The 19,347-nt window shown below is 41.8% G+C and overlaps 2 protein-coding genes across 3 annotated transcripts in view; one reads left to right on the top strand and one right to left on the bottom strand.

Moving 5' to 3' along the window:
• The window catches only part of kcnb1 (potassium voltage-gated channel, Shab-related subfamily, member 1), a 25,528-nt gene extending 13,629 nt beyond the window's left edge, over positions 1–11,899 (top strand). The window contains exon 3 of the mRNA XM_028997401.1: positions 4,031–11,899. Coding sequence (XP_028853234.1) covers positions 4,031–5,959 — 1,929 coding nt within the window. The 3' untranslated portion in view covers positions 5,960–11,899. The remainder of the gene's footprint in view (positions 1–4,030) is intronic.
• Positions 9,352–19,347, bottom strand: LOC114800262 (somatomedin-B and thrombospondin type-1 domain-containing protein). 2 transcript variants are annotated; one of them, XM_028997412.1, is made up of 6 exons: positions 19,034–19,347; positions 16,252–16,485; positions 15,745–15,936; positions 13,988–14,066; positions 12,743–12,925; positions 9,352–12,449 (listed from the first exon to the last, which is right to left on the bottom strand). In XM_028997412.1, the coding sequence occupies exons 2-6, from the start codon at positions 16,451–16,453 to the stop codon at positions 12,332–12,334; spliced, it is 774 nt and encodes a 257-aa protein (XP_028853245.1). In that variant the 5' UTR covers positions 16,454–16,485; positions 19,034–19,347; the 3' UTR covers positions 9,352–12,331. The 2 variants fall into 2 exon arrangements, with proteins under 2 accessions (XP_028853245.1, XP_028853246.1); XM_028997413.1 differs by having other exon boundaries at positions 18,997–19,051.

Raw genomic sequence — 19,347 nt, 5'->3', positions numbered from 1 at the left:
TTTTTCTTCGAGATACTTTGGTGCATGGCACAGGCATTAATCCAGGCCAATGTCCTGTCCTGATATAGACAATACTGTTCAAACATTTTAAGCTGGTGTGAAAAACGGCATAAACTAACAATGCTTTTAGAAATTAAATCACAAATTGTTGAACTCTACTGAGTTCACGGTTGTTGAACTCTACTGGTAGGTTGTTTTAAACATTTTGCAGGCCAATATGAAACAGAACTGTAGCTGCTGGCACGTGTGTCAATTCATTTTCCCTAATTCCTTCTGCATCTTCTCCACCTTCAACTCGCTCCAATTTTCTCTTCTCATCTTATAGATAAATCTTGGCATCTATCACCATACTACTGCTTGATCTTCCCTTGAACTTCTAACCCTCCTCTTTGCCTTACATCTTTTCTCTAGACATGCCACTTTTGCTTATCTTCTTCCTCTTTTTTTTCTAAAACATTTCTTGTCTAGCCAATAGTTATTGGTCTTGACTGGCTATTGACTTAAGGCGTATACTGCCTAATTTTATACATTCTCACTAAGTTGTTATTTGAGTATTCAGAAGGTTGCCGGTTCGAATCTTGCCACTGAGGTGCCACCGAGCAAAGCACTGTCCCCACACACTGCTCTAGAGGTGCCTGTCATGGCTCCCCACTGCTCACCAAGGGTGATGGTTAAATACAGAGGAAACATTTCGTTGTGTTACCATGTGCTTTGCTGCAGTGTACCACTTTCACTTTGTCTGCGCTCTGAAGGACATGGCCACTTTGCCCCCTCCTCCTAGAATGCATTCTGGACACTTGCTGGCAGGTCGTGGTGTCCAGTACTAGATGGGCTATGGCTCTGAAGACCATTCCTGGGTGCCAGATAGCTTGATTCTGGATCCATACCTTATCACAGACTGTCATCGCCAGCCCAACTCTGTCCCGGTTCAGTGCAGCACCAAAGTTACAGAGACGTAGGTGCTTCCATTTATAAATGCTCATTACTACCAGCCAGCCGAAGCTCAGTCAGTGAGTTCACACAGCCATTCACTCAGAACGTCACTCTGACTCACCTTGTGCTTGAGAACCCCGATTCTGCTCTACTCACTTTTCCACCAACCTACTCAACCCAGCTGTCAGACTTTTCCCCAAGTCATTTACCACTTCACTACTTAGTGACGCTGCAAACATTCCGAACACCACTAGCAAACCAGTGGAATAATACTGGACGAATAGGGGCTAGTATCCCCCCAAATTCCCTCACCCCTCTTGTTAAGATCTTGCTGATACTTAACTTTTTTTAATTTAATACTTTTATTGGTCTTGCTGTACTGATTGATACAAAATTGCAACATTCATGACTCAGAAGCTCTTCTACTAAATGCCTGTTTTGCAGTGTAACTAGATGACATAAAATGTAGCATAAACAGACACACACTTAATTGCATAACATTAATCATCCACATTACTTTATATTTAACTAAATTAACAGCAGCCACCAGCATACCTTTTCCCATTGTATACGATCAAGGTGTTGTCAGACAGAACTGGACTCCTGAATGCTGCATAGCAACTATTATGCTCTACAGAATAACACTACAATATTTTTTTAATAGTTAACCAAGATTACACAACATTCTTCTCTGCACATCATTGCATACTCAACAGTCTTTTTCTGTTCTCAGCCCTAATTCTGATTTTCTCTTCCACTCTATAGCTCTGTGCCCCTGCATGTTCCCCAGTGGGTTTTGAGTGAAGCAGTCAAGGTTGATTATGTGTAATGACTTTTGAGTGTTTGGAGGGGCATAATCCCTACTGAAAGCTCTGGTGGCCATGAGAATGTGAGTTCCCGATGACCTTGTGCCAAAATGACAAGAGACCAGAAAAGTGTTTTTCTCTATTGCTCTTTGTAACTTTCTAACTATGATTTCCTGTGCTATTTGGTTGTATAAGCACAGGTTTGGCCATAAATTCTGCTGCTCTCTTTCTCAATTTCTCTCCCTTATTTATATATGGACTGCCTCTGAGAAAGAAGCAGCAGCCTGCTGCATAATGTTGCCATAGCTACCGTCCCATCCTCTGGTTGTGACTGAGCTCTTCAGTTCTTTCCTTAGCAGCTGTGGTCTAATCTTGTGATAAATCAAGTGTGCTAATAATGGTGCGCAATATTGTCATTATGAGGTGACTAGCATAATTATACTTTCATTCTGTGCTTGGGGCAGTAGATTGCCTACAGTCACGGCCAAAGGTTTTGAGAATGACACAAAGGTTTTCACAAATTCACAGAATTACAAGCATTTTATAAGTTTCAGCTTTTATTGTAAATGACATCACAGTCAATATTTGAAGCGTTGGCCCTTTTATTTTCAAGACCTCTGCAATTTGCCTTGACATTCATGTCAATCGACTTCTGGGCCAAATTCAGACTGAATATAAGTCTGTCCTCTATGTTTTTCTTGGGCAGAAGTGGCTTCTTTGCAGCCCTTGAACCTCTCCCCTTCAAGTTTTTGATAATTTTTTAAATGGTTGATTTCACCCTCCTTTTATAACAACCAGTGGGGGCAGTGGTGGCCTAGCGGTTAAGGAAACGGTCCTGTAATCAGAAGGTTGTCGGTTCGATTCCTGATCCGCCAAGGTGCCACTGAGGTGCCACTGAGCAAAGCACCGTCCCCACACACTGCTCCCCGGGCGCTTGTCATGGCTGCCCACTGCTCACTCAGGGTGATGGGTTAAATGCAGAGGACAAATTTCACTGTGTGCATCGTGTGCTGTGCTGCTGTGTATCACATGTGACAATCACTTCACTTTAAGTCTGCTATTCTAACTCAGTTAGCATGACAGCCTTGTGCTCCTCAGCACCCTCACTTGTGTTCATGAAAGAATCACTGAAATGATCTCAGCAGGCCCTTTTGTGGCAGGGCTGAAATGCCGTGGTAATGTTTTTTTTTTTTGTGGGGGGGATAAAGTTCATTTTCATGGCAAAGAGGGACTTTGTAATTCATCTGATCACTGTACATAACTTTCTGAAGAATATGTAAACTGATATAACAAAAAGCAGAAAAGCTGTCCCATTATACAATATGGCAAAAGATTTATTTATTTATTTTTGGTTTTCATAATGCAGATTTTTTTTATTATTCTTGATCATTTCATTAAGGCCATGTGGTGAAGTGGCTGATAGTGAGAATTTAATTTTGTGATATTTTAATATGAAACAAAACAAACATTACAAGGGCATAAACATAGTATAGACACTTTATATACTATATGTAGGTGCCAAATGTTTGTAATTTCCTAGGTGGAACACAGGGTGGCGCATGCAACTATTCAGGTATAAAGGTAGCAAACTCTATGTATTTGGTTGGTGTTTGACCTGGAAGGGTAAAGGGTTTTAATCGCTTGCACAAATGCCACGCCAGCACTTACAGGACTGCTTGCACAAGAGCTTACACCAACACTCAGGCAAGGCCTAAAGGAGGACTGTTTGCTGTGCAGCCTACTGCTGAACTAACCGGTGATGTCTGCTATCTGCTGGATTGGAACAAAATTGTAGTAGTGACATTTTGTAGAAGACATCAAGAATCGTTTAATTGTGTAGCATGTAACGGAACCAGAGAGTTTAGCAATGTTACATCAAGCGTGTCCGCCAGGTCACATCCTGTGTCAGGCACCTCAGTAGACCAGATTCCTTTAATACTATATATACTGTGTAGACAAGACACTGAGCAGATGTGTGACAAAGGTATTAGAAATATAAATATATAGGTAAATAGTGAGAGAATTTTCAGTTTGTACACCAATTAGGATCTTGTTAAACGCAAACACAAATGACTTTTTTCCCCTGCCAATTTATGTAAACGTGCCAAGACCATTGTCAAAGAGAGAAAATAGCCAAGACCATAGTCAAAGAGAGCCCCAGCTTCTTGTAGTATGTGGAGAGACTTTGAATGTCATTCATTCTCCCACATTTTGCTTTGCAGGATCTGATTAATTGGATATTAACAAATGTTCTAAAATAACTGTATTATTATGTTTTCTCCTCTTTGCAGATCCTGGCCATCATCTCCATTCTCTTCATTGTTCTCTCGACCATTGCTCTGTCCCTCAACACCCTCCCAGAGCTTCAAGGTACAGATGAATTCGGCCAGACGACAGACAACCCACAACTGGCCCATGTAGAGGCGGTCTGCATTGCCTGGTTCACAATGGAGTACCTGCTGCGCTTTCTCTCTTCACCCAACAAGTGGAAATTCTTCAAGGGTCCTCTGAATGTGATCGACCTGTTGGCAATTTTGCCCTACTATGTCACCATTTTTTTGACGGAGTCCAATAAGAGTGTGTTGCAGTTCCAGAATGTAAGGCGAGTTGTGCAAATCTTCCGTATTATGCGCATCTTGCGCATCCTCAAGTTAGCACGACACTCCACTGGTCTGCAGTCCCTTGGGTTTACATTGCGGCGGAGCTACAATGAGCTGGGCCTACTCATTCTCTTCCTGGCTATGGGCATCATGATCTTCTCTAGTTTGGTCTTCTTTGCTGAAAAGGATGAGGATGATACCAAGTTTAAAAGCATTCCTGCCTCCTTCTGGTGGGCAACCATCACCATGACTACAGTAGGATATGGGGACATCTACCCTAAAACATTACTTGGAAAGATTGTAGGTGGGCTTTGCTGCATTGCTGGTGTATTGGTCATTGCCTTGCCAATACCCATCATTGTCAACAACTTCTCAGAATTTTACAAGGAGCAGAAACGCCAGGAGAAAGCCATCAAGCGCCGTGAAGCCTTGGAGCGAGCCAAACGCAATGGTAGCATAGTGTCCATGAACGTGCGAGAGGCTTTCTCACGAGGGGCTGAACTTGTAGATGTTGTAGTCATGGAGAGAGCTGGTGGCAGTGATAAGCCCCAGGACAATCATTTATCCCCTAGCCGCTGGAAGTGGGCGTGTAAGCGTCCGACTTCTGAGACTAGCTCCAACCGTTCTTTCAACCCTGAGCAGGGATCACCTAGCAATGCCCGGACAACTAGCCCACAGCACCTCAATGCCCAGAAGCTGGAGGAGATGTATAACCAGATGGCCAAGACCCAGTCTCAACCCAACCTCAATACTAAAGAACGGGGCCTGGCCTCCTCCAGACCGGGCAAGCGAAGGGATGAGATGGAGCTTGGTATCCTGCCAGGCCCGGGGGGGACAGACCCTTTACTGGTAGCACGTGATGGCATTTCAGACATGAAGAGCCTGTCCAGCATCGACAGCTACATAAGCTGTGCTACTGATTTCCAAGAAACCTCAAGGGGCTTTCATTACAGCCCTGCCGCCGGTCTGTCACTTTCAGAAAAACAGCGTTTCTCCCATGGCTCAGCACCCGGAGGTCTCACCAGTCGTGTCAGTGCAAATCCCGTCCTGCAGACTACTCTGGAGCTTCAGGAGGCCATGCTCACCCCGCCTTGCTCTGCAGCCAATCCACCCAGCGAAAGCATCCAGCACCACAGAGTCTTTGGGAACCCTCTTATTTCCAGCCATCCACTCACAGCAAAGGAGCCCTGTCCTGCTGAAAGTAGGGGTCCACTGTCAGACAGCTCAGTCCTTTCAGAACGCTCACTTTTGAGTCCCGAAGCTTCAATCTACACCACCGCCAGTAGTCGCACACCTCCCAAGACTCCAGAAGGTTCGGTGGCAACGCCAGCCGTCTTCACCTTCCATGACGCTTCAATAAGCAGGTACATTGATGCCGACACAGATGATGAGGAGCACCGACCTACTGAACACCTGTTGGGTGGGGTCAGCACCAAGCCCTGTCTCAACAGTGGCATTTCGACAGGGAGCACAAATCACCTGAGAACAGCCCAGAGGCTGCTAGGACACAACTGCTTGCTCCTCCCTGAGGGGAACCAGGGACAAGCGGGTCACAGAAACCACGTGACCCCTGAGTCATTAAAGAGACCCAAAGGGAACAGAGAGGGGATGCTCTACTAACTATGAGGACAACCTTTGAGGAAACCTTTGTAAGAGAACTATGGCCACAGTTGAGAGTTTGAGGTAGTTTACAAACCATTTCTGTTTAGTCTCTAGGCTTCAGGAGGCAGCTGTTAAAAGTGCCAGAGTGGCCAGAAAACACAAGATACCTTTAGCAGCGCTGCCTTTGGTGAGGCAGGAAAATACACCAACCCCATTCCAAAATATGTCCAGTCAGTTGTTATGTCCATTGTACTCATGCTCGGCAACAGAGAAGCCATTATTTTGGTGAAATAATGTGAGTGAATGCGTGAAGCACACTGCCCTTTGACTCTCATTTCTCCAATGACCAGACAATACACACATATACACACTTGAGCACAGGTGCATATGTGAATTTAACTTATGGTCCTCTTCATTCCCCAACCACACGAGGCCTTCCCAAAGTCTGGGTCTTAGAGACATTGCTTCAGTTTTTGTCTGTATGTGGGTTTGCTTGTCTAGGAGGCCACGGCTGTATGCATATGAACATTCCTTTCCCATATGCACGCACACACACTCTGAGTTGAGTAATGCAGCATAGCTATTTTATAATTTATTTTTATACTAAACCTTATATCTGTAGAAACGCCTCACTGATCTGTTTCAGATAACTTTGCCACATTTGGGCAAAGTTTGCTTTTTGATTAACTGCAATTAATCATTTTGTTTTTGATTGTTTCATATATATCCTACAGTTAGCACAATCTCCAGTTTTTATGTCTGATTGTAGAAGACTTCCACAAATGCGTATGTATTAGAGAGGGTTAGGATTGGGGCCTGTTGGAGCAGGTTAAGCCCCCGCCGCTCTGTTTTTGCCTCTAATGGGAATATAGTTTATTCCTGATCCAGATCCATTGGTTTCATGTTGTGAGTTAGTTCATTTGGAAGATATAGTCAGCCAGCACAAACCTTTAACACTCCCTAATTGAAATCACATCAGTCTGAATAAACAGACATTAGTAGGATGTTAGCCTTCAAAAAAAACATGCCAAATTGTGATTGTGATTCACTTGACAGAGTGGTTTGTTTTAATCTGAATATTTATGAATGACATCTAGATACTGTAACATGCTGTGCAATGCAAGAAAAAAGCCAAAGTTTAGATCTTGTTGACATCTGTCATTGTGTATGCATGTTTGTATGTGTGTGAGTGACTCCGTATGCAGATCTGGGAGGCAGTGTCTTCCAGATAACTGCAGTTGCCATGGTGACAGCTACACCATCCTGTGGAGGCTGATATCTTGACTGTTCAGCACTGAAAGTTGAGCTGGTAAAGGTCTGAACACTTTTGATATAGACACTTAAAAATTCAAATATATCATGGATTTTACACAAATAGATTCTCATCCGCAGTGTTGTGAGTGTGTCTGTGTGAATGGCCGTGTATGTACATTGCTGTGGCTGTATGAAAAATCTGAGTGCATAGGGTTGAAATGCAGAGGGAATAATAATTGCAAATGGGACAGGAGGAGGGCAGAAACAGAGAGAGAGAGGGAGATGGAGGCAGGGTGAAAAGCATTAAAAAAGCAATTACTGGATGTTCAGTGGGGCAAAAAAATATTTTGCAGCCACCGATTGTGCAAGTTGTCCCACTTATAAAGATGAGAGAGGTCTGTAACTTCCATCATAGGTACACTTCCAACTGTAAGAGAGAATCTATTCATAAAATGGTGCTGAAAATAAATATTTAGCCCCTACAAACAAGAAAGAATTCTGGCCCTTACAGTAACTTCTTTAAGGTCTGTTGTCCTTCACTCCTTACCTGTATTAATGGCACCTGTTTGAACTGGTTATCTGTATAAAAGACACCTGTCCACACCTTCAAACAGTCAGACTCCATCCTCCACCATGACCAAGATCAGAGAGCTGTCCAAGGACACCTGAACAAGAATGGGATGAGCCAATCTACAAGCAGCTTGGTGAGAACAGATCAACTGTTGGAGCAATTATTAGAAAACGGAATCACTGACAATCTCCCTCGACCTGGGGCTCCTTGCAAGATCTCACCTCGTGGGGTACAAATGATCTTGAAAGCGGTGAGGAACAAACCCAGAACTACACGACAGGAACTCGTCAATGACCTGAAGAGAGCTTCAGTAAGTAAAAAACTATGTTGTCATGGATTAAAATCCTGCAGCACTTAAAAGGTCCACATCTTAAGACAGCACATGTCCAGGCCTGTCTAAAGTTTGACAGAGACCATCTGGATGATCCAGATGAGAATTAGGAGAAGAAAATAGAACTTAAATAAAACTTGGATGGGGAAGAAAAAGTTGCACCCCAAGAACACTATACCCACTGTGAAGAATGGGGGTGGAAACATTATTCTTTGGGGCTGCTTTTACGAAAAGGGGACAGGATGAGTGATCCGTATTAAGGAAAGGATGAATGTGGCCATATATGGTGACATTTTGGGCAAAAACCTCTTTCCATCTGTGAGAACATTGAAGATGAAACGTGTCTGGATATTCCAACACAACAATGATCCCAAACACACTTCCCAGGCAACGTAACACACTGAGTGGCAACGTAAAAAGCATTACAAGGTTCTGGAGTGGCCAAGCCAGTTCCCAGACCTCAGTCCAGCGAGAGCCCAAAACATCACAGCTCCTGAGCAGATCTGCATGGAAGAATGGGCAAAAATTACCGGCTACAGTGTGCGCAAAATTGGTGAAGACATACAGGAATCATTTGACCTCTGTCATTGCCAACAAGGTTACATTATAAAGTATTACACAAATAAATGATTTTAAAAATCATACAATGTGATTTTTTTTACATTATGTTTCTCACAGTTGTACCTTTGATGGAAATTACAGACCTCTCATCTTTATAAGTGGGAGAACTTGTACTTGTTTTTCAGCACATTCCATCTTTGTGTCTATTAGTCTATTAATATACACTCAAATTTGAGGCTCAGTATTTAACGCTTTAAATTTACAGTAGACTCGATATTAAGATTTTGAAGTGTTGAAATATGAAATAATGGCAAAGTATGTGGACATGTATATGTTTTGGCATGTTGGAAGTGGTTTAAATTTACTTTTAGTCTTATAAATTGCTTTCAAATGTACATTCCACCATGCCCTCTTATGTACTGACACACACCCATATTCCGAGGAATAACCACACCACCATTCAGCTTCCAGTGAAAGTATTCTGTGTTTTCAATAGTTGCCTTGTAAGTGTTCTGCCTTGCCATTTTCTATGTTAATGTATTATTCACACAAAAGCAAACAATTGGTTAAATCTAAAGAATATGTAAAAAAAAAAAAAAAAAACACACACAACTTGAGAAAAGATTATTTATTTTCAGTTAATACAAAAGATCATGCTGTTGATCAATCTGTCTCAATCCCAGCCTACCTCACTAACACACTCTACGTATATATATCTTATGATTATCCATCTCTTTTTGAATCATTGCTTAAGGTGGATTTAACACCATGTAACCACACAATTGGCAGACATTCGGTACAATTCAGGAGACCACTGTGTCCTTATCCTGTGCTCTGCACCTTCACAAACCCAATGGAGAAATAGTCCCCTTCACTGTGCTATGGAAGCCATTTAAGGTGTCGTCATGTCTTACTCTAAACTCTACCTGAGCTGAAGCCTGCTAATGGGCTGTGAAGTATAAACACAGTACTTATTTTAATGTTGTTGTATATGTGTGTAAGTGCAATTGCACATTATGCAGTGGATATCAAATTCTTGCACATAAAGACTGAAATCATAACAAATTGTCTTTCACCAGCTAAAATATTGGTTTATGGACATTTGGGATTTTGTCACGCACACACATAGATTAAAAGATATTTTGGATGATCTGTCTTTGAACTATTCCTAGTCTGAGATGTCTATTGGCATAAACATGTTGTCATGTAATGGTGGATGTTAGAATTCTAGCCCAAAATATTTTGACACTTCCCTTTATCTCAATTATGTAGCCTTATGAAAAAAATGTCAATGCTAAATGGCTTTGAGGGTAAAAAATAATCCTTGTTTTCCATAAAAATAAAATAGAATATTACTAAATGAATAAGAAATAGTAATTGACAAAATTTGGAAATAATGATGAGGTCAAACCCACAGTAAACTGGTCTAAATTTGACCAGTTTTGTTTGATCAGGTTTTTCTAATAATCCGTGAGGCTTTTAAAGTGACAGACCTGCATTAGTGAACACAGCATTATATTTGGGACTAAAGACTACTACCACATTCATTAACAGCCATTAATCATAATCAATTACAACATTAACAATGTCTGGACAGGACTTTTTTCAACATGACGAGGACTTTTTTTTCTAAATGACAGAGACATTCCACTTGATTTCATGAGCATAGGGCATAAATATTGTCTGCAGCTTGCCTCAGAAGACTTCTTGGTAGACTGGTCATCAGTTCTGAAGGGACAGTATTATAGAAGTAGATCTTTCACCTCCTAAATGTGCTCATTTGCTAAAGTTCCATGATGAATCTAATGCCTTTAAAATAACATGCCACACTGTCAACTATGTGGACAACGGAAGCCTGTCCGATGACCATGGGCTGTTCCAATGAAGGGCTAATCAGAATAACTTGGACTGATGCCTTTAAAAGCAGTGTGAGCAGTTAAAAACACCACTTACATTATAAATTTTACGCACATATTCAAGTTTTTGTGTTTGGAAGTTTATGAACTTTAATAATAATTTTCTAGTCAATATTGTTATCATCACATGATTTGTGACATTAAGCTGAGAAGGTATTGACAGTTTACAGAGAATTAACTGATGAATAGATCATTTTTAAAAATATATTTTACCAAATGATTATCAATTTACTTTCTTGTTTAAAGTGAAAAGGGTGGTCTCAGTATTTACATCAGCACTGAAACACTGAACAATTTCAGAGTTTTGATTTCCACTGCATTAAAGACTCATTCAGGGAAGTAGGTTACAACTGTTTACCTATTCTTGTATAGTAACATTGATTTACGTATTTAGGAGGCTGTTGCTTATACCGGTCCTGCCTGGGTGTGCAATGAAATTTTTTTAAAAAGCATATGACTCCTTATAAAATGGACCCTGCATCATCATATCCTCTATTGACTACTGTGGTCACAAAAGAAACATAAACGACAATCAACAATACAATTTTTCAAATGATATCTCTTTGTCAGGTATGAAAGTATTTTTTAACAACAGATACACACATGCTTAGGAACACATACACTTATACACACAGACTACATGCTCGTTTGCATGCACATACAATAAAAAAATAGCTAAATCACTGTCCAATTTTTATTTCTAGACCATAAGAACGGTCTTTTCCTCTTTGGGGAAAAAAAATCTGTTTACTGACAAACTGTGATGATTTGACCAATTTTCTTATCTACTTTGACATTACTTTGCTGCTACTATAGGATGTTTAAAAAGTATTAACTTTTTTTTTTATCATTCATTAGTTTACAACGCTGTTTTTTGTCTTTTCTTAAGGAAAATTATTGTTTCCACCAGAAAGCACAATCAACTGACTTTTTGGTTTTACTTTCTTATGAAGCTGTACAACAGAATATAGAATATATTTGCATAGAGATCTATTATTTCCAAATGCTTATAGCAACGAGAGAGAAATAGCGAGAGAGTAACTAGTTTCAGTCTCCCCTCTTCTGTGGTGTTGTTTGTAGGTCTTGAGACTGTCTGTTTTGTAAAAGAAAAATACTTGTTGACTTTCTATGCGGTCATTTGTGTATTAAATGTTGTTCATGCATGTTGTAACTCTGAAGCAGTGACTGTACAGTGTGTAACAAGCAAAAGCCAATACATGTCTTGTAAACTAGGAACAATGTCAAACTGTCTGATGACTACTTTTGGAAAAAGAACATCCCCTTTTAACTGGTTGAAATTAAAATAAATGCTAAAAAACAATATATATTTGGTTCTTGCTGATTTGTTCTTGCAAATTAATTCACATATTTGGGCAAAAATGTCCCACATAATTCAGTAACTAAAAGAAAGGATCTGGTGCCCCTACTGGCTGCAGTGCAATTTTTTTAGCACCACCCATCCCAATGCATTTCAATGACAAAATAGACATTTTTTTCATGCAACTTTCATCTAAGATGTAAAATATTTTTTACTTTTACTGCAAGAGGTAAGAAGTTTTCATACTACAACATGATTGCCATCCTTTCTATCATTGAATATAGTTGATGGGACAACATTTACATGACGTCATCTACCCAAACAACACTTAGTTCATCCAACGTTACCAAGACAAGATATTTATTTTCTGTGTCTGTCATGTTGATGTGTGTCTGGGTGTGCAGAAATGTAAGGGTAAGATGAGGACTATCGGTCACAGCTAGATGAACAAGAAGCTGTGCATTGTGGGACAGGAGCAAGACTCAAGACGGTGCACACGTCTCCACTCCCCCCGACAGCGGGGGTTCCCCACAGCCTGCCAGTGAAAAATTTCTGTCCTGAGAGGGGAAATACAGAAATTCATTTCAAGACATTTTGAGAACTTGAGAAATATGAAATGGACATGCAGTTTTATAATTCATCATTCTGAAGCACTAGAGGTCTTGGAGGACCTCTAGTGGCTGCGCTTTTGCAAGTCCTGCATCATTTACTTCTCATATGTTTTTTCCAAAGCTTTTTGCATTTAAATTAAAAGGCTATTTGTAGATATGTTGGTTAGAAAATGAAATAAAAAATTTTTTCTAGGTGGCTAAAAGACCACCTAGACACCCCCAGTGCTACAGTGTCTCACCTTTCTCCTGTGATGTTCTCACCGTCTCCCGAGCAGTGAGTTTGTCCAGCGGAAAGGGCAGGAGGCTGGCACTCCACACACACCTGGTGCCCTTCGCGCAGGTACTGCATCCAGCGTGTGTGTGGCGCCGCGCTGTTCCCACATCCAGCAGTCAGAGAAGTGAGCTGAAACTGCACGCAGTATCTACACCACAAAACACACATTAGCAAAGAAACTTTTTTTAAAGCACGCCAGACAGACATTTCATATAAACCGTACAGAACTAATAATTAATAAATGTGTTGCACAACAAAACATAATCAGGTCCAAAATTCCCCCTGTACTGCAGAAAACTGCAATTTCTTACAATAAAAACAAAGTTTCGCAAAACTTGATTATGTTAGTTATATATCAAAAGAGAGTCATCAGCTGATCAAGTGGTAAAAATGATTTTTTTAGGCTTAGGCTGTCCTTCGTGAATGCCAAGAATAAAAATGCTGATATTAGGCATGTTTAGAATAAGCAGGAAAGTACGTGATGGTAACAAATACATTTGTGCTCATTTTTACATACAATCACAGAGCAACTACAATGCTTTGCACATTTGGAAGCCATGATGGTCGGTGAAGATAATGTTTTAGGGGAGGGGTGGGAAATTCTCTGGGCGAATAAACCTTTCCCCTTATGACGCTCTCTGAACGGCAAAGCAGAATGGCCAAACCAGTCGGTATTGGAGCGTAGGTAGATCATTCCCGGGAAACTAAAAGAAGGGGAGTAGTGTGGTCCGAGGAGGAGGCTATAGCACTTCTGGGGAGTTCTTTGCTACCCAAAATAAGAAGCTGTAATGCCAGCGCACGTTAAGAGAAACTACCCAGAATGGAAAGCAGGAAAGGTCTGAACAGTATGAACAAATAAAGGTCTGAGGCCCTGAGCATATACACGACTATCCCTGGTACACCAGGTGGCACCAATATACCAATGGCTGGTCCATAAGCCCCACATGTGTCTCTGTTTAGTTCTAGTTGATTAGGACCTCACTCCACCTTCCTACATTGAGCCTATGTCATGTTGAGCTTTTGTGTTTGGCTTTTATTTCAATGTGTCATGAACCTCCATTGTTGGATAGTCCGGATCCATATCTGGACCGAAGTTTGAGTCTATCCCTGATTCCTAATTGCGTTTGCCTGTGATTACTTGTAAAATGACGCTACTCAAAGTTCAGAAGGAGACAGGAAAGGGCCTCAGATGAAGTGATGGATGGCTCACCCAGTTACTTTTTCACTCTCGGATACCTCTCTCTTCTTTCTGGCATTTCCATAGCCTGCCGTGGTTATCAGAGCAGGCACTGCATCAATTAAAAGCACAGGGAATTGTTGCATAAATATTTCAATATCACAGTAGCTACTTTTGTTCATTATTATTTGCAGCACTCCATCCCAAGTCATCCCAAGTTGGTATTATATCATTCTACATGATCAACCACAGTTGGTTTTAAATACCAACTGGTGCTCAAACCATAATCTCCCTTGTTCAAGCTTTTGTGTAATCAGGGTTGGCTAAGTTAAACGTTTTAGACAATTTGTTACAAAGGTGAATAAATGTCTCTGTAGGCTCTAAAGGTGAATATCTATCTATCTATCTATCTATCTATCTATCTGTCTGTCTGTCTGTCTGTCTGTCTGTCTGTCTGTCTGTCTGTCTGTCTGTCTGTCTGTCTGTCTATCTATCTATCTATCTATCTCCACTTATCTGTCCACAGTTTAATGTATTAATGTCATCTGGCAGTAAAGCCTTTCACATATATGCCACTCAACCTAGTATTCTTGGTAACCGGTGACAACTGGGAAGAAGGTATCTGGTGTTTTGGGAACATTTAATACAAGATTGACACTGGGGTGTAAGGATTTTTTCCTCTGAATTCCACACACAACACCCCATGAAAAAAGTTGACTTGATCTGGGGACGGCTACACAAACATTTCTGCTGCTTTGAAGGTCCAAATGAGCACAGTGGCCTCCAACATCCATAAGTGGAAGAAGTTCAGAAACACCAGAACTCTTCCTAGAGCTGCCACCTAAACGGAGTGATTAGGGGAGAAGGGCCTTAGTTAGCAAGGTGACCAAGAACCTAAAGAAATTTCCTTCGGAATTAATAATGTTTTTCTGATTCTGATTCTAATGGTCACTCTGTCAGAGCTCCAGAGGTCCTCTGTGCACAGAGAAGAACCACTAGAAGGACAACCATCTCTGCAGCAATTCACTAATCAGGCCATTATGGTAGACTGGCCAGATGGAAGCCACTCTAAAGTAAAAGGTACATGGCAGCCTGCTTGGCACCTGAAGGACTCTCAGACCATGAGAAACTAAATCCTCTGGTCTGATGAGACAAAGATTGAACTCTTTGGTGTGAATGCCAGACATCACGAATGCCAGGCCAATAGCATCCCTACAGTGAAGCATGGTGGTGGCAGCATCATGCTGTGGGGATGTTCTTCAGCTGCAGGGACTGGGAGATGAGTCAGGGTAGAGCGAAAGATGACAGCAGCAATGTACAGAGACATCCTGCTCCAGAGCGCTCTTGAACTCAGACCGGAGCAACTGTTCATCTTTCAGCAGGACAACAACCCTAAACACACAGCCAAGATATCAAAGAAGTGGCTTCAGGACAACTCTGATCATCTCTGGAGATCTTAAAATGTCTGTGCACCAACACTTCCTATCCAACCTGATGGAGCGTGGAGGTGCTGCAAAACTGGCCAAGGACAGGTGGGCCAAGCTTGTGGCACCATATTCAAAAAGACTTGAGGCTGTAATTGCTGCAAAAATGTGAACCAACACAGTATTTTTTTTAATAAATTTGCCAAAACTTCAAGTAAACATTGTGTGTAGAATTCTGAGGGGGAAAAAATGATTTAATCCATTTTGGAATAAGGTTGTAACATAATAAAGTGTGAAAAAAGTGATGCGCTGTGAATACTTTCCAGGCGCACTGTATGTGTACTTCATAGCAACGTGGGATGTTACCCATTGACTGTCGGCAGCGGCCTTGCCGACCCCGGTACTCCGCACAGCCAGCCGTCTCCTGCAGTGCGGGGCACGCCTGTCCGCCATGGCGTGGTTCTTGCAGCACGCGCCGCTGTCGCACCCGTATGGTGGCTCTGCACGGCTCAGCACAGCCGGACCAAGCGCTCCACTCGCTCACCACACACGACACGGCTGCCATGAGAGATGAGGGAGATGTTGCGTTGTCACCGATATGAACCCCACCCTTCATTTCAAAGGGTCCATTTATTTCAACACAGGATACAATCATTTTCACCAAATGTTCACCCTTCTCACCAAAACAGAACTGTTGCATGTTAGTACATGAATCTAGTCATTAAAACAGTGGTAGTGGCCTAGTGGGTAACACACTCACCTATAAACCAGAGGGTTCAAATCCCACTTAATACCATTGTGTCCCTGAGCAAGACACCTGAGTGTCTCCAGGGGGGACAGTCCCTCGCGATAAATACTGTAAATGTTCCTCACCTGGACAGGCGACGTGGTAGTCGTGGCAGCAGTCCCGCGTGGAAACGCACGCCTGGTCGCAGTAGCAGTCCCCGTACGCGGAGCACGCCGCGTCCCGGCCGGAGCAGCACAGGCCGGCTTCCTGGCAGCCTCCGTCCGCCGGGCGGAGCAGCGGGAGCAGCGGGAGGAGCAGGAGCAGCAGCCGGCGGCGCGGAGCGGCCATGGCTGAGTGTCCGGGGCGTCGCTCCGCTTCTTCTACTCACGCGGCCATCACGAAATTCATTCAAATGCAAAATAAATACACAAAGAATAAGCGTGGATTAAAAAAAAAAAAAAAGTGAAATCATTCCGGTGGCAGCTGGACGCGCGGGGTTCGAGGGGATGAACTTTATTCCACTGTTCTCAGATCAGCGTCGCGCAGCCCACGCCTGTGCTGGAAGTAGGAATGAAACACGCAACGAAACACGATATTGTACATCGACAATAACAGTTGAATTCAATAAAAATGGTTTCTGGTTGACCGTTCCGAGGACATCTTTGCATTTCAGGTTCCCAAACTGCGCATCAAAAGTGTAAATTAGCTCAAGAAACGTCTTCGTACCGCTTATTAACAGATATTATTTATTATTAAGAGCAGACAGATGGAGGGTTTAAATACCACAGTTTGGTCTGTCATGGATTAATCTTTTTTTTATTGAGGATGGGACAGTCAAACCGCTGTATAAAGTCTTCTCCGAATCCCACAAATCCCAAGTTTTCAAGTGGTCTCAAGGTTGTGGTCAGGCCATGTGTGAAAATGCGTGTCAGAAGGTTGCGGGTTCGAATCCCGATCCGCCGAGGTGCCACTGAGCAAGACACCGTCCCCACACGCTGCTCCCCGGGTGCCCACTGCTCACCGAGGGTGATGGTTAAATGCAGAGGACACATTTCGTTGTGTGCTGTGATGCAGTGTATCACAATGACAATCTCTTCACTTTCACTGGACCCAAGTATTGTTGTTATTGTTATATATATATATATATAATGTACCAATGTAAATGGTCATGGAAATAAAGAATGCACATTAAATGAGAAAGTGTGTCAAAACTTTTGGCCTTATCTATCTATCTATCTATCTATCTATCTATCTATCTATCTATCTATCTATCTATCTATCTATCTATCTATCTATCTATCTATCTATATTTTCCTGGTGGCACCAATCTATACATTTTAGTCAGCTGATTTCTATTTTATTAACATTTTAGTTATCCTTTATCCCACTATCCTTTAAGGTTGTAATAATGTGTGGGACAGCTTTGAACTCATTTTAGCATATCTCCCATTTTGTTTTATTTGTGTAGTTATCTCATTAATAATTAAACGTAATTATTCATATACTGGTAAAACCGTTGCAAAACAAGCCACATTACATCTTATTTCTTTTTAAAGTGAAAGAAAGCTGGAAAAGAGACCAATCATGCAAGTGCAGAAAGACCTTCTTTTCTAGAAGCAGACTTTGACTGTGTGATCTGTACTGGCCGATTGTGTCCAAACATGCAAAAACAGAGGGGATTACTGTAATTCCCATGGCCTCGGACCATTCATGCAGCAAAAACAGTATTGTAGGGCAGGCCCCGATTCATGTACACAGTCCCACAGTGTATCTTCCGCTCCCATGAACCAATTCACGGGAAAATGCCTTTTAGTGATGGCTGACAAACACATACTAAGAAATATTTAAAAACGGCAGTGTACAGTTTGAAATGCTTGCACTCTGCACTCATCTTACAGTCATTCGTTGTATGCAAAAGTTTACTTAGACAATCCAGATTAATTTTGGAGCAAGGTATTTCTGATTGATGAAACATAAATTGAGGTATTTGGTCATAAAAACATGCTTTTCATGGCAGAAGATGAAATTTGGTGGAGGTTCCCTCATGCTGTATGGGCTGGTTCGGGGACTGGAAGCCTTCTTAAAGACAAAGGTCAGATGAATTCAACCCATTATCAACAAAGATGAAGGATATTCAAACAAGACAATGACCCAAGACACAGTTCAAATCAAAGAGGCATTCATGCAGAGGGAATAGTAGAATGTTCTGGAATGGCAGTCACTGTCCCCCGAAATCATCTATGGGATGATTCGAGGCAGGCTGCCTGTGTTCCTTTTTCTGTGGAATAATGATCAAAAATGCCTTCATCCAGGATCCCGACTCATTTGGTCTAGGAGGCTGTTACACTTGCAAAACGAGACTTAACCAAGTGTTGGGACGATCACATTTATTCACCTGTCTAAATTTGTTATTATGCATATTGCATGTTAATCCAATGGATTTAATGTCACTGCTGAACTATAACTGTTTCCATAAAGCATGACAGATGTTGAACGGAAGTTGCTACTTTGAAAATTAAGAGGGATTCCCACACTTTTTCCATATATGATGGTACAGGGATTCATGACAGCCAATATCTCTAAAATGAAAAATTCCATGCGAACAGAAGCGATTCCATTTCATGGCTCTCGGACTGATCTATTGAAATGAATATTTACTTCCATTAGTGACCATTTTTACTAATCTTAATCAATTCATTTCTTAATAAATTAACACAGCCCCATGTTAAATCATTTCAAAATAATTACTTCTTTCATTTTGGATGACGAGACAAAGCTGTTGACACTACCTTAAAGAATACAAATATCACTACACAATAGCCTATAATAAAAACCCAACCTAATAATAATCTATTTAAGCAAATATAATGAAATAAGCAACCGGCTTTTACTGTACGTAATTTTTTTCTGTTATCTCAGTGTACCAACCCAGCCTCTGGGGTGCAGGTGGCCGCGTGGTTCTTGCTGCAGGTCCCAAGCTCGGGTAAATGCATCAACCAGATCGGTTAATCCGCTGTGCTGACCACTGAGAGGAGAAGCCGGACCAGAGAACCCGGGAGAAACCTGTGCCGACGTGGGGACCGCATGTAAACTGTCCCCACACACAAAGGCAGGGACTGGAAGAAACACAGCCTCTGCGGTGTGAGGCCGCATCACTAGGTGCTGAGCGGGACAGTGGGTGCACAATAAATACATGCGTTGATTCATTCAAATGACAAATCCTTTGGTTAATAGGATGGAGA

Source organism: Denticeps clupeoides, chromosome 12 (assembly GCF_900700375.1).
Source record: "Denticeps clupeoides chromosome 12, fDenClu1.1, whole genome shotgun sequence".
Lineage (NCBI taxonomy): Eukaryota > Metazoa > Chordata > Actinopteri > Clupeiformes > Denticipitidae > Denticeps > Denticeps clupeoides.
This window is presented reverse-complemented; position numbering and strand designations above follow the sequence as displayed.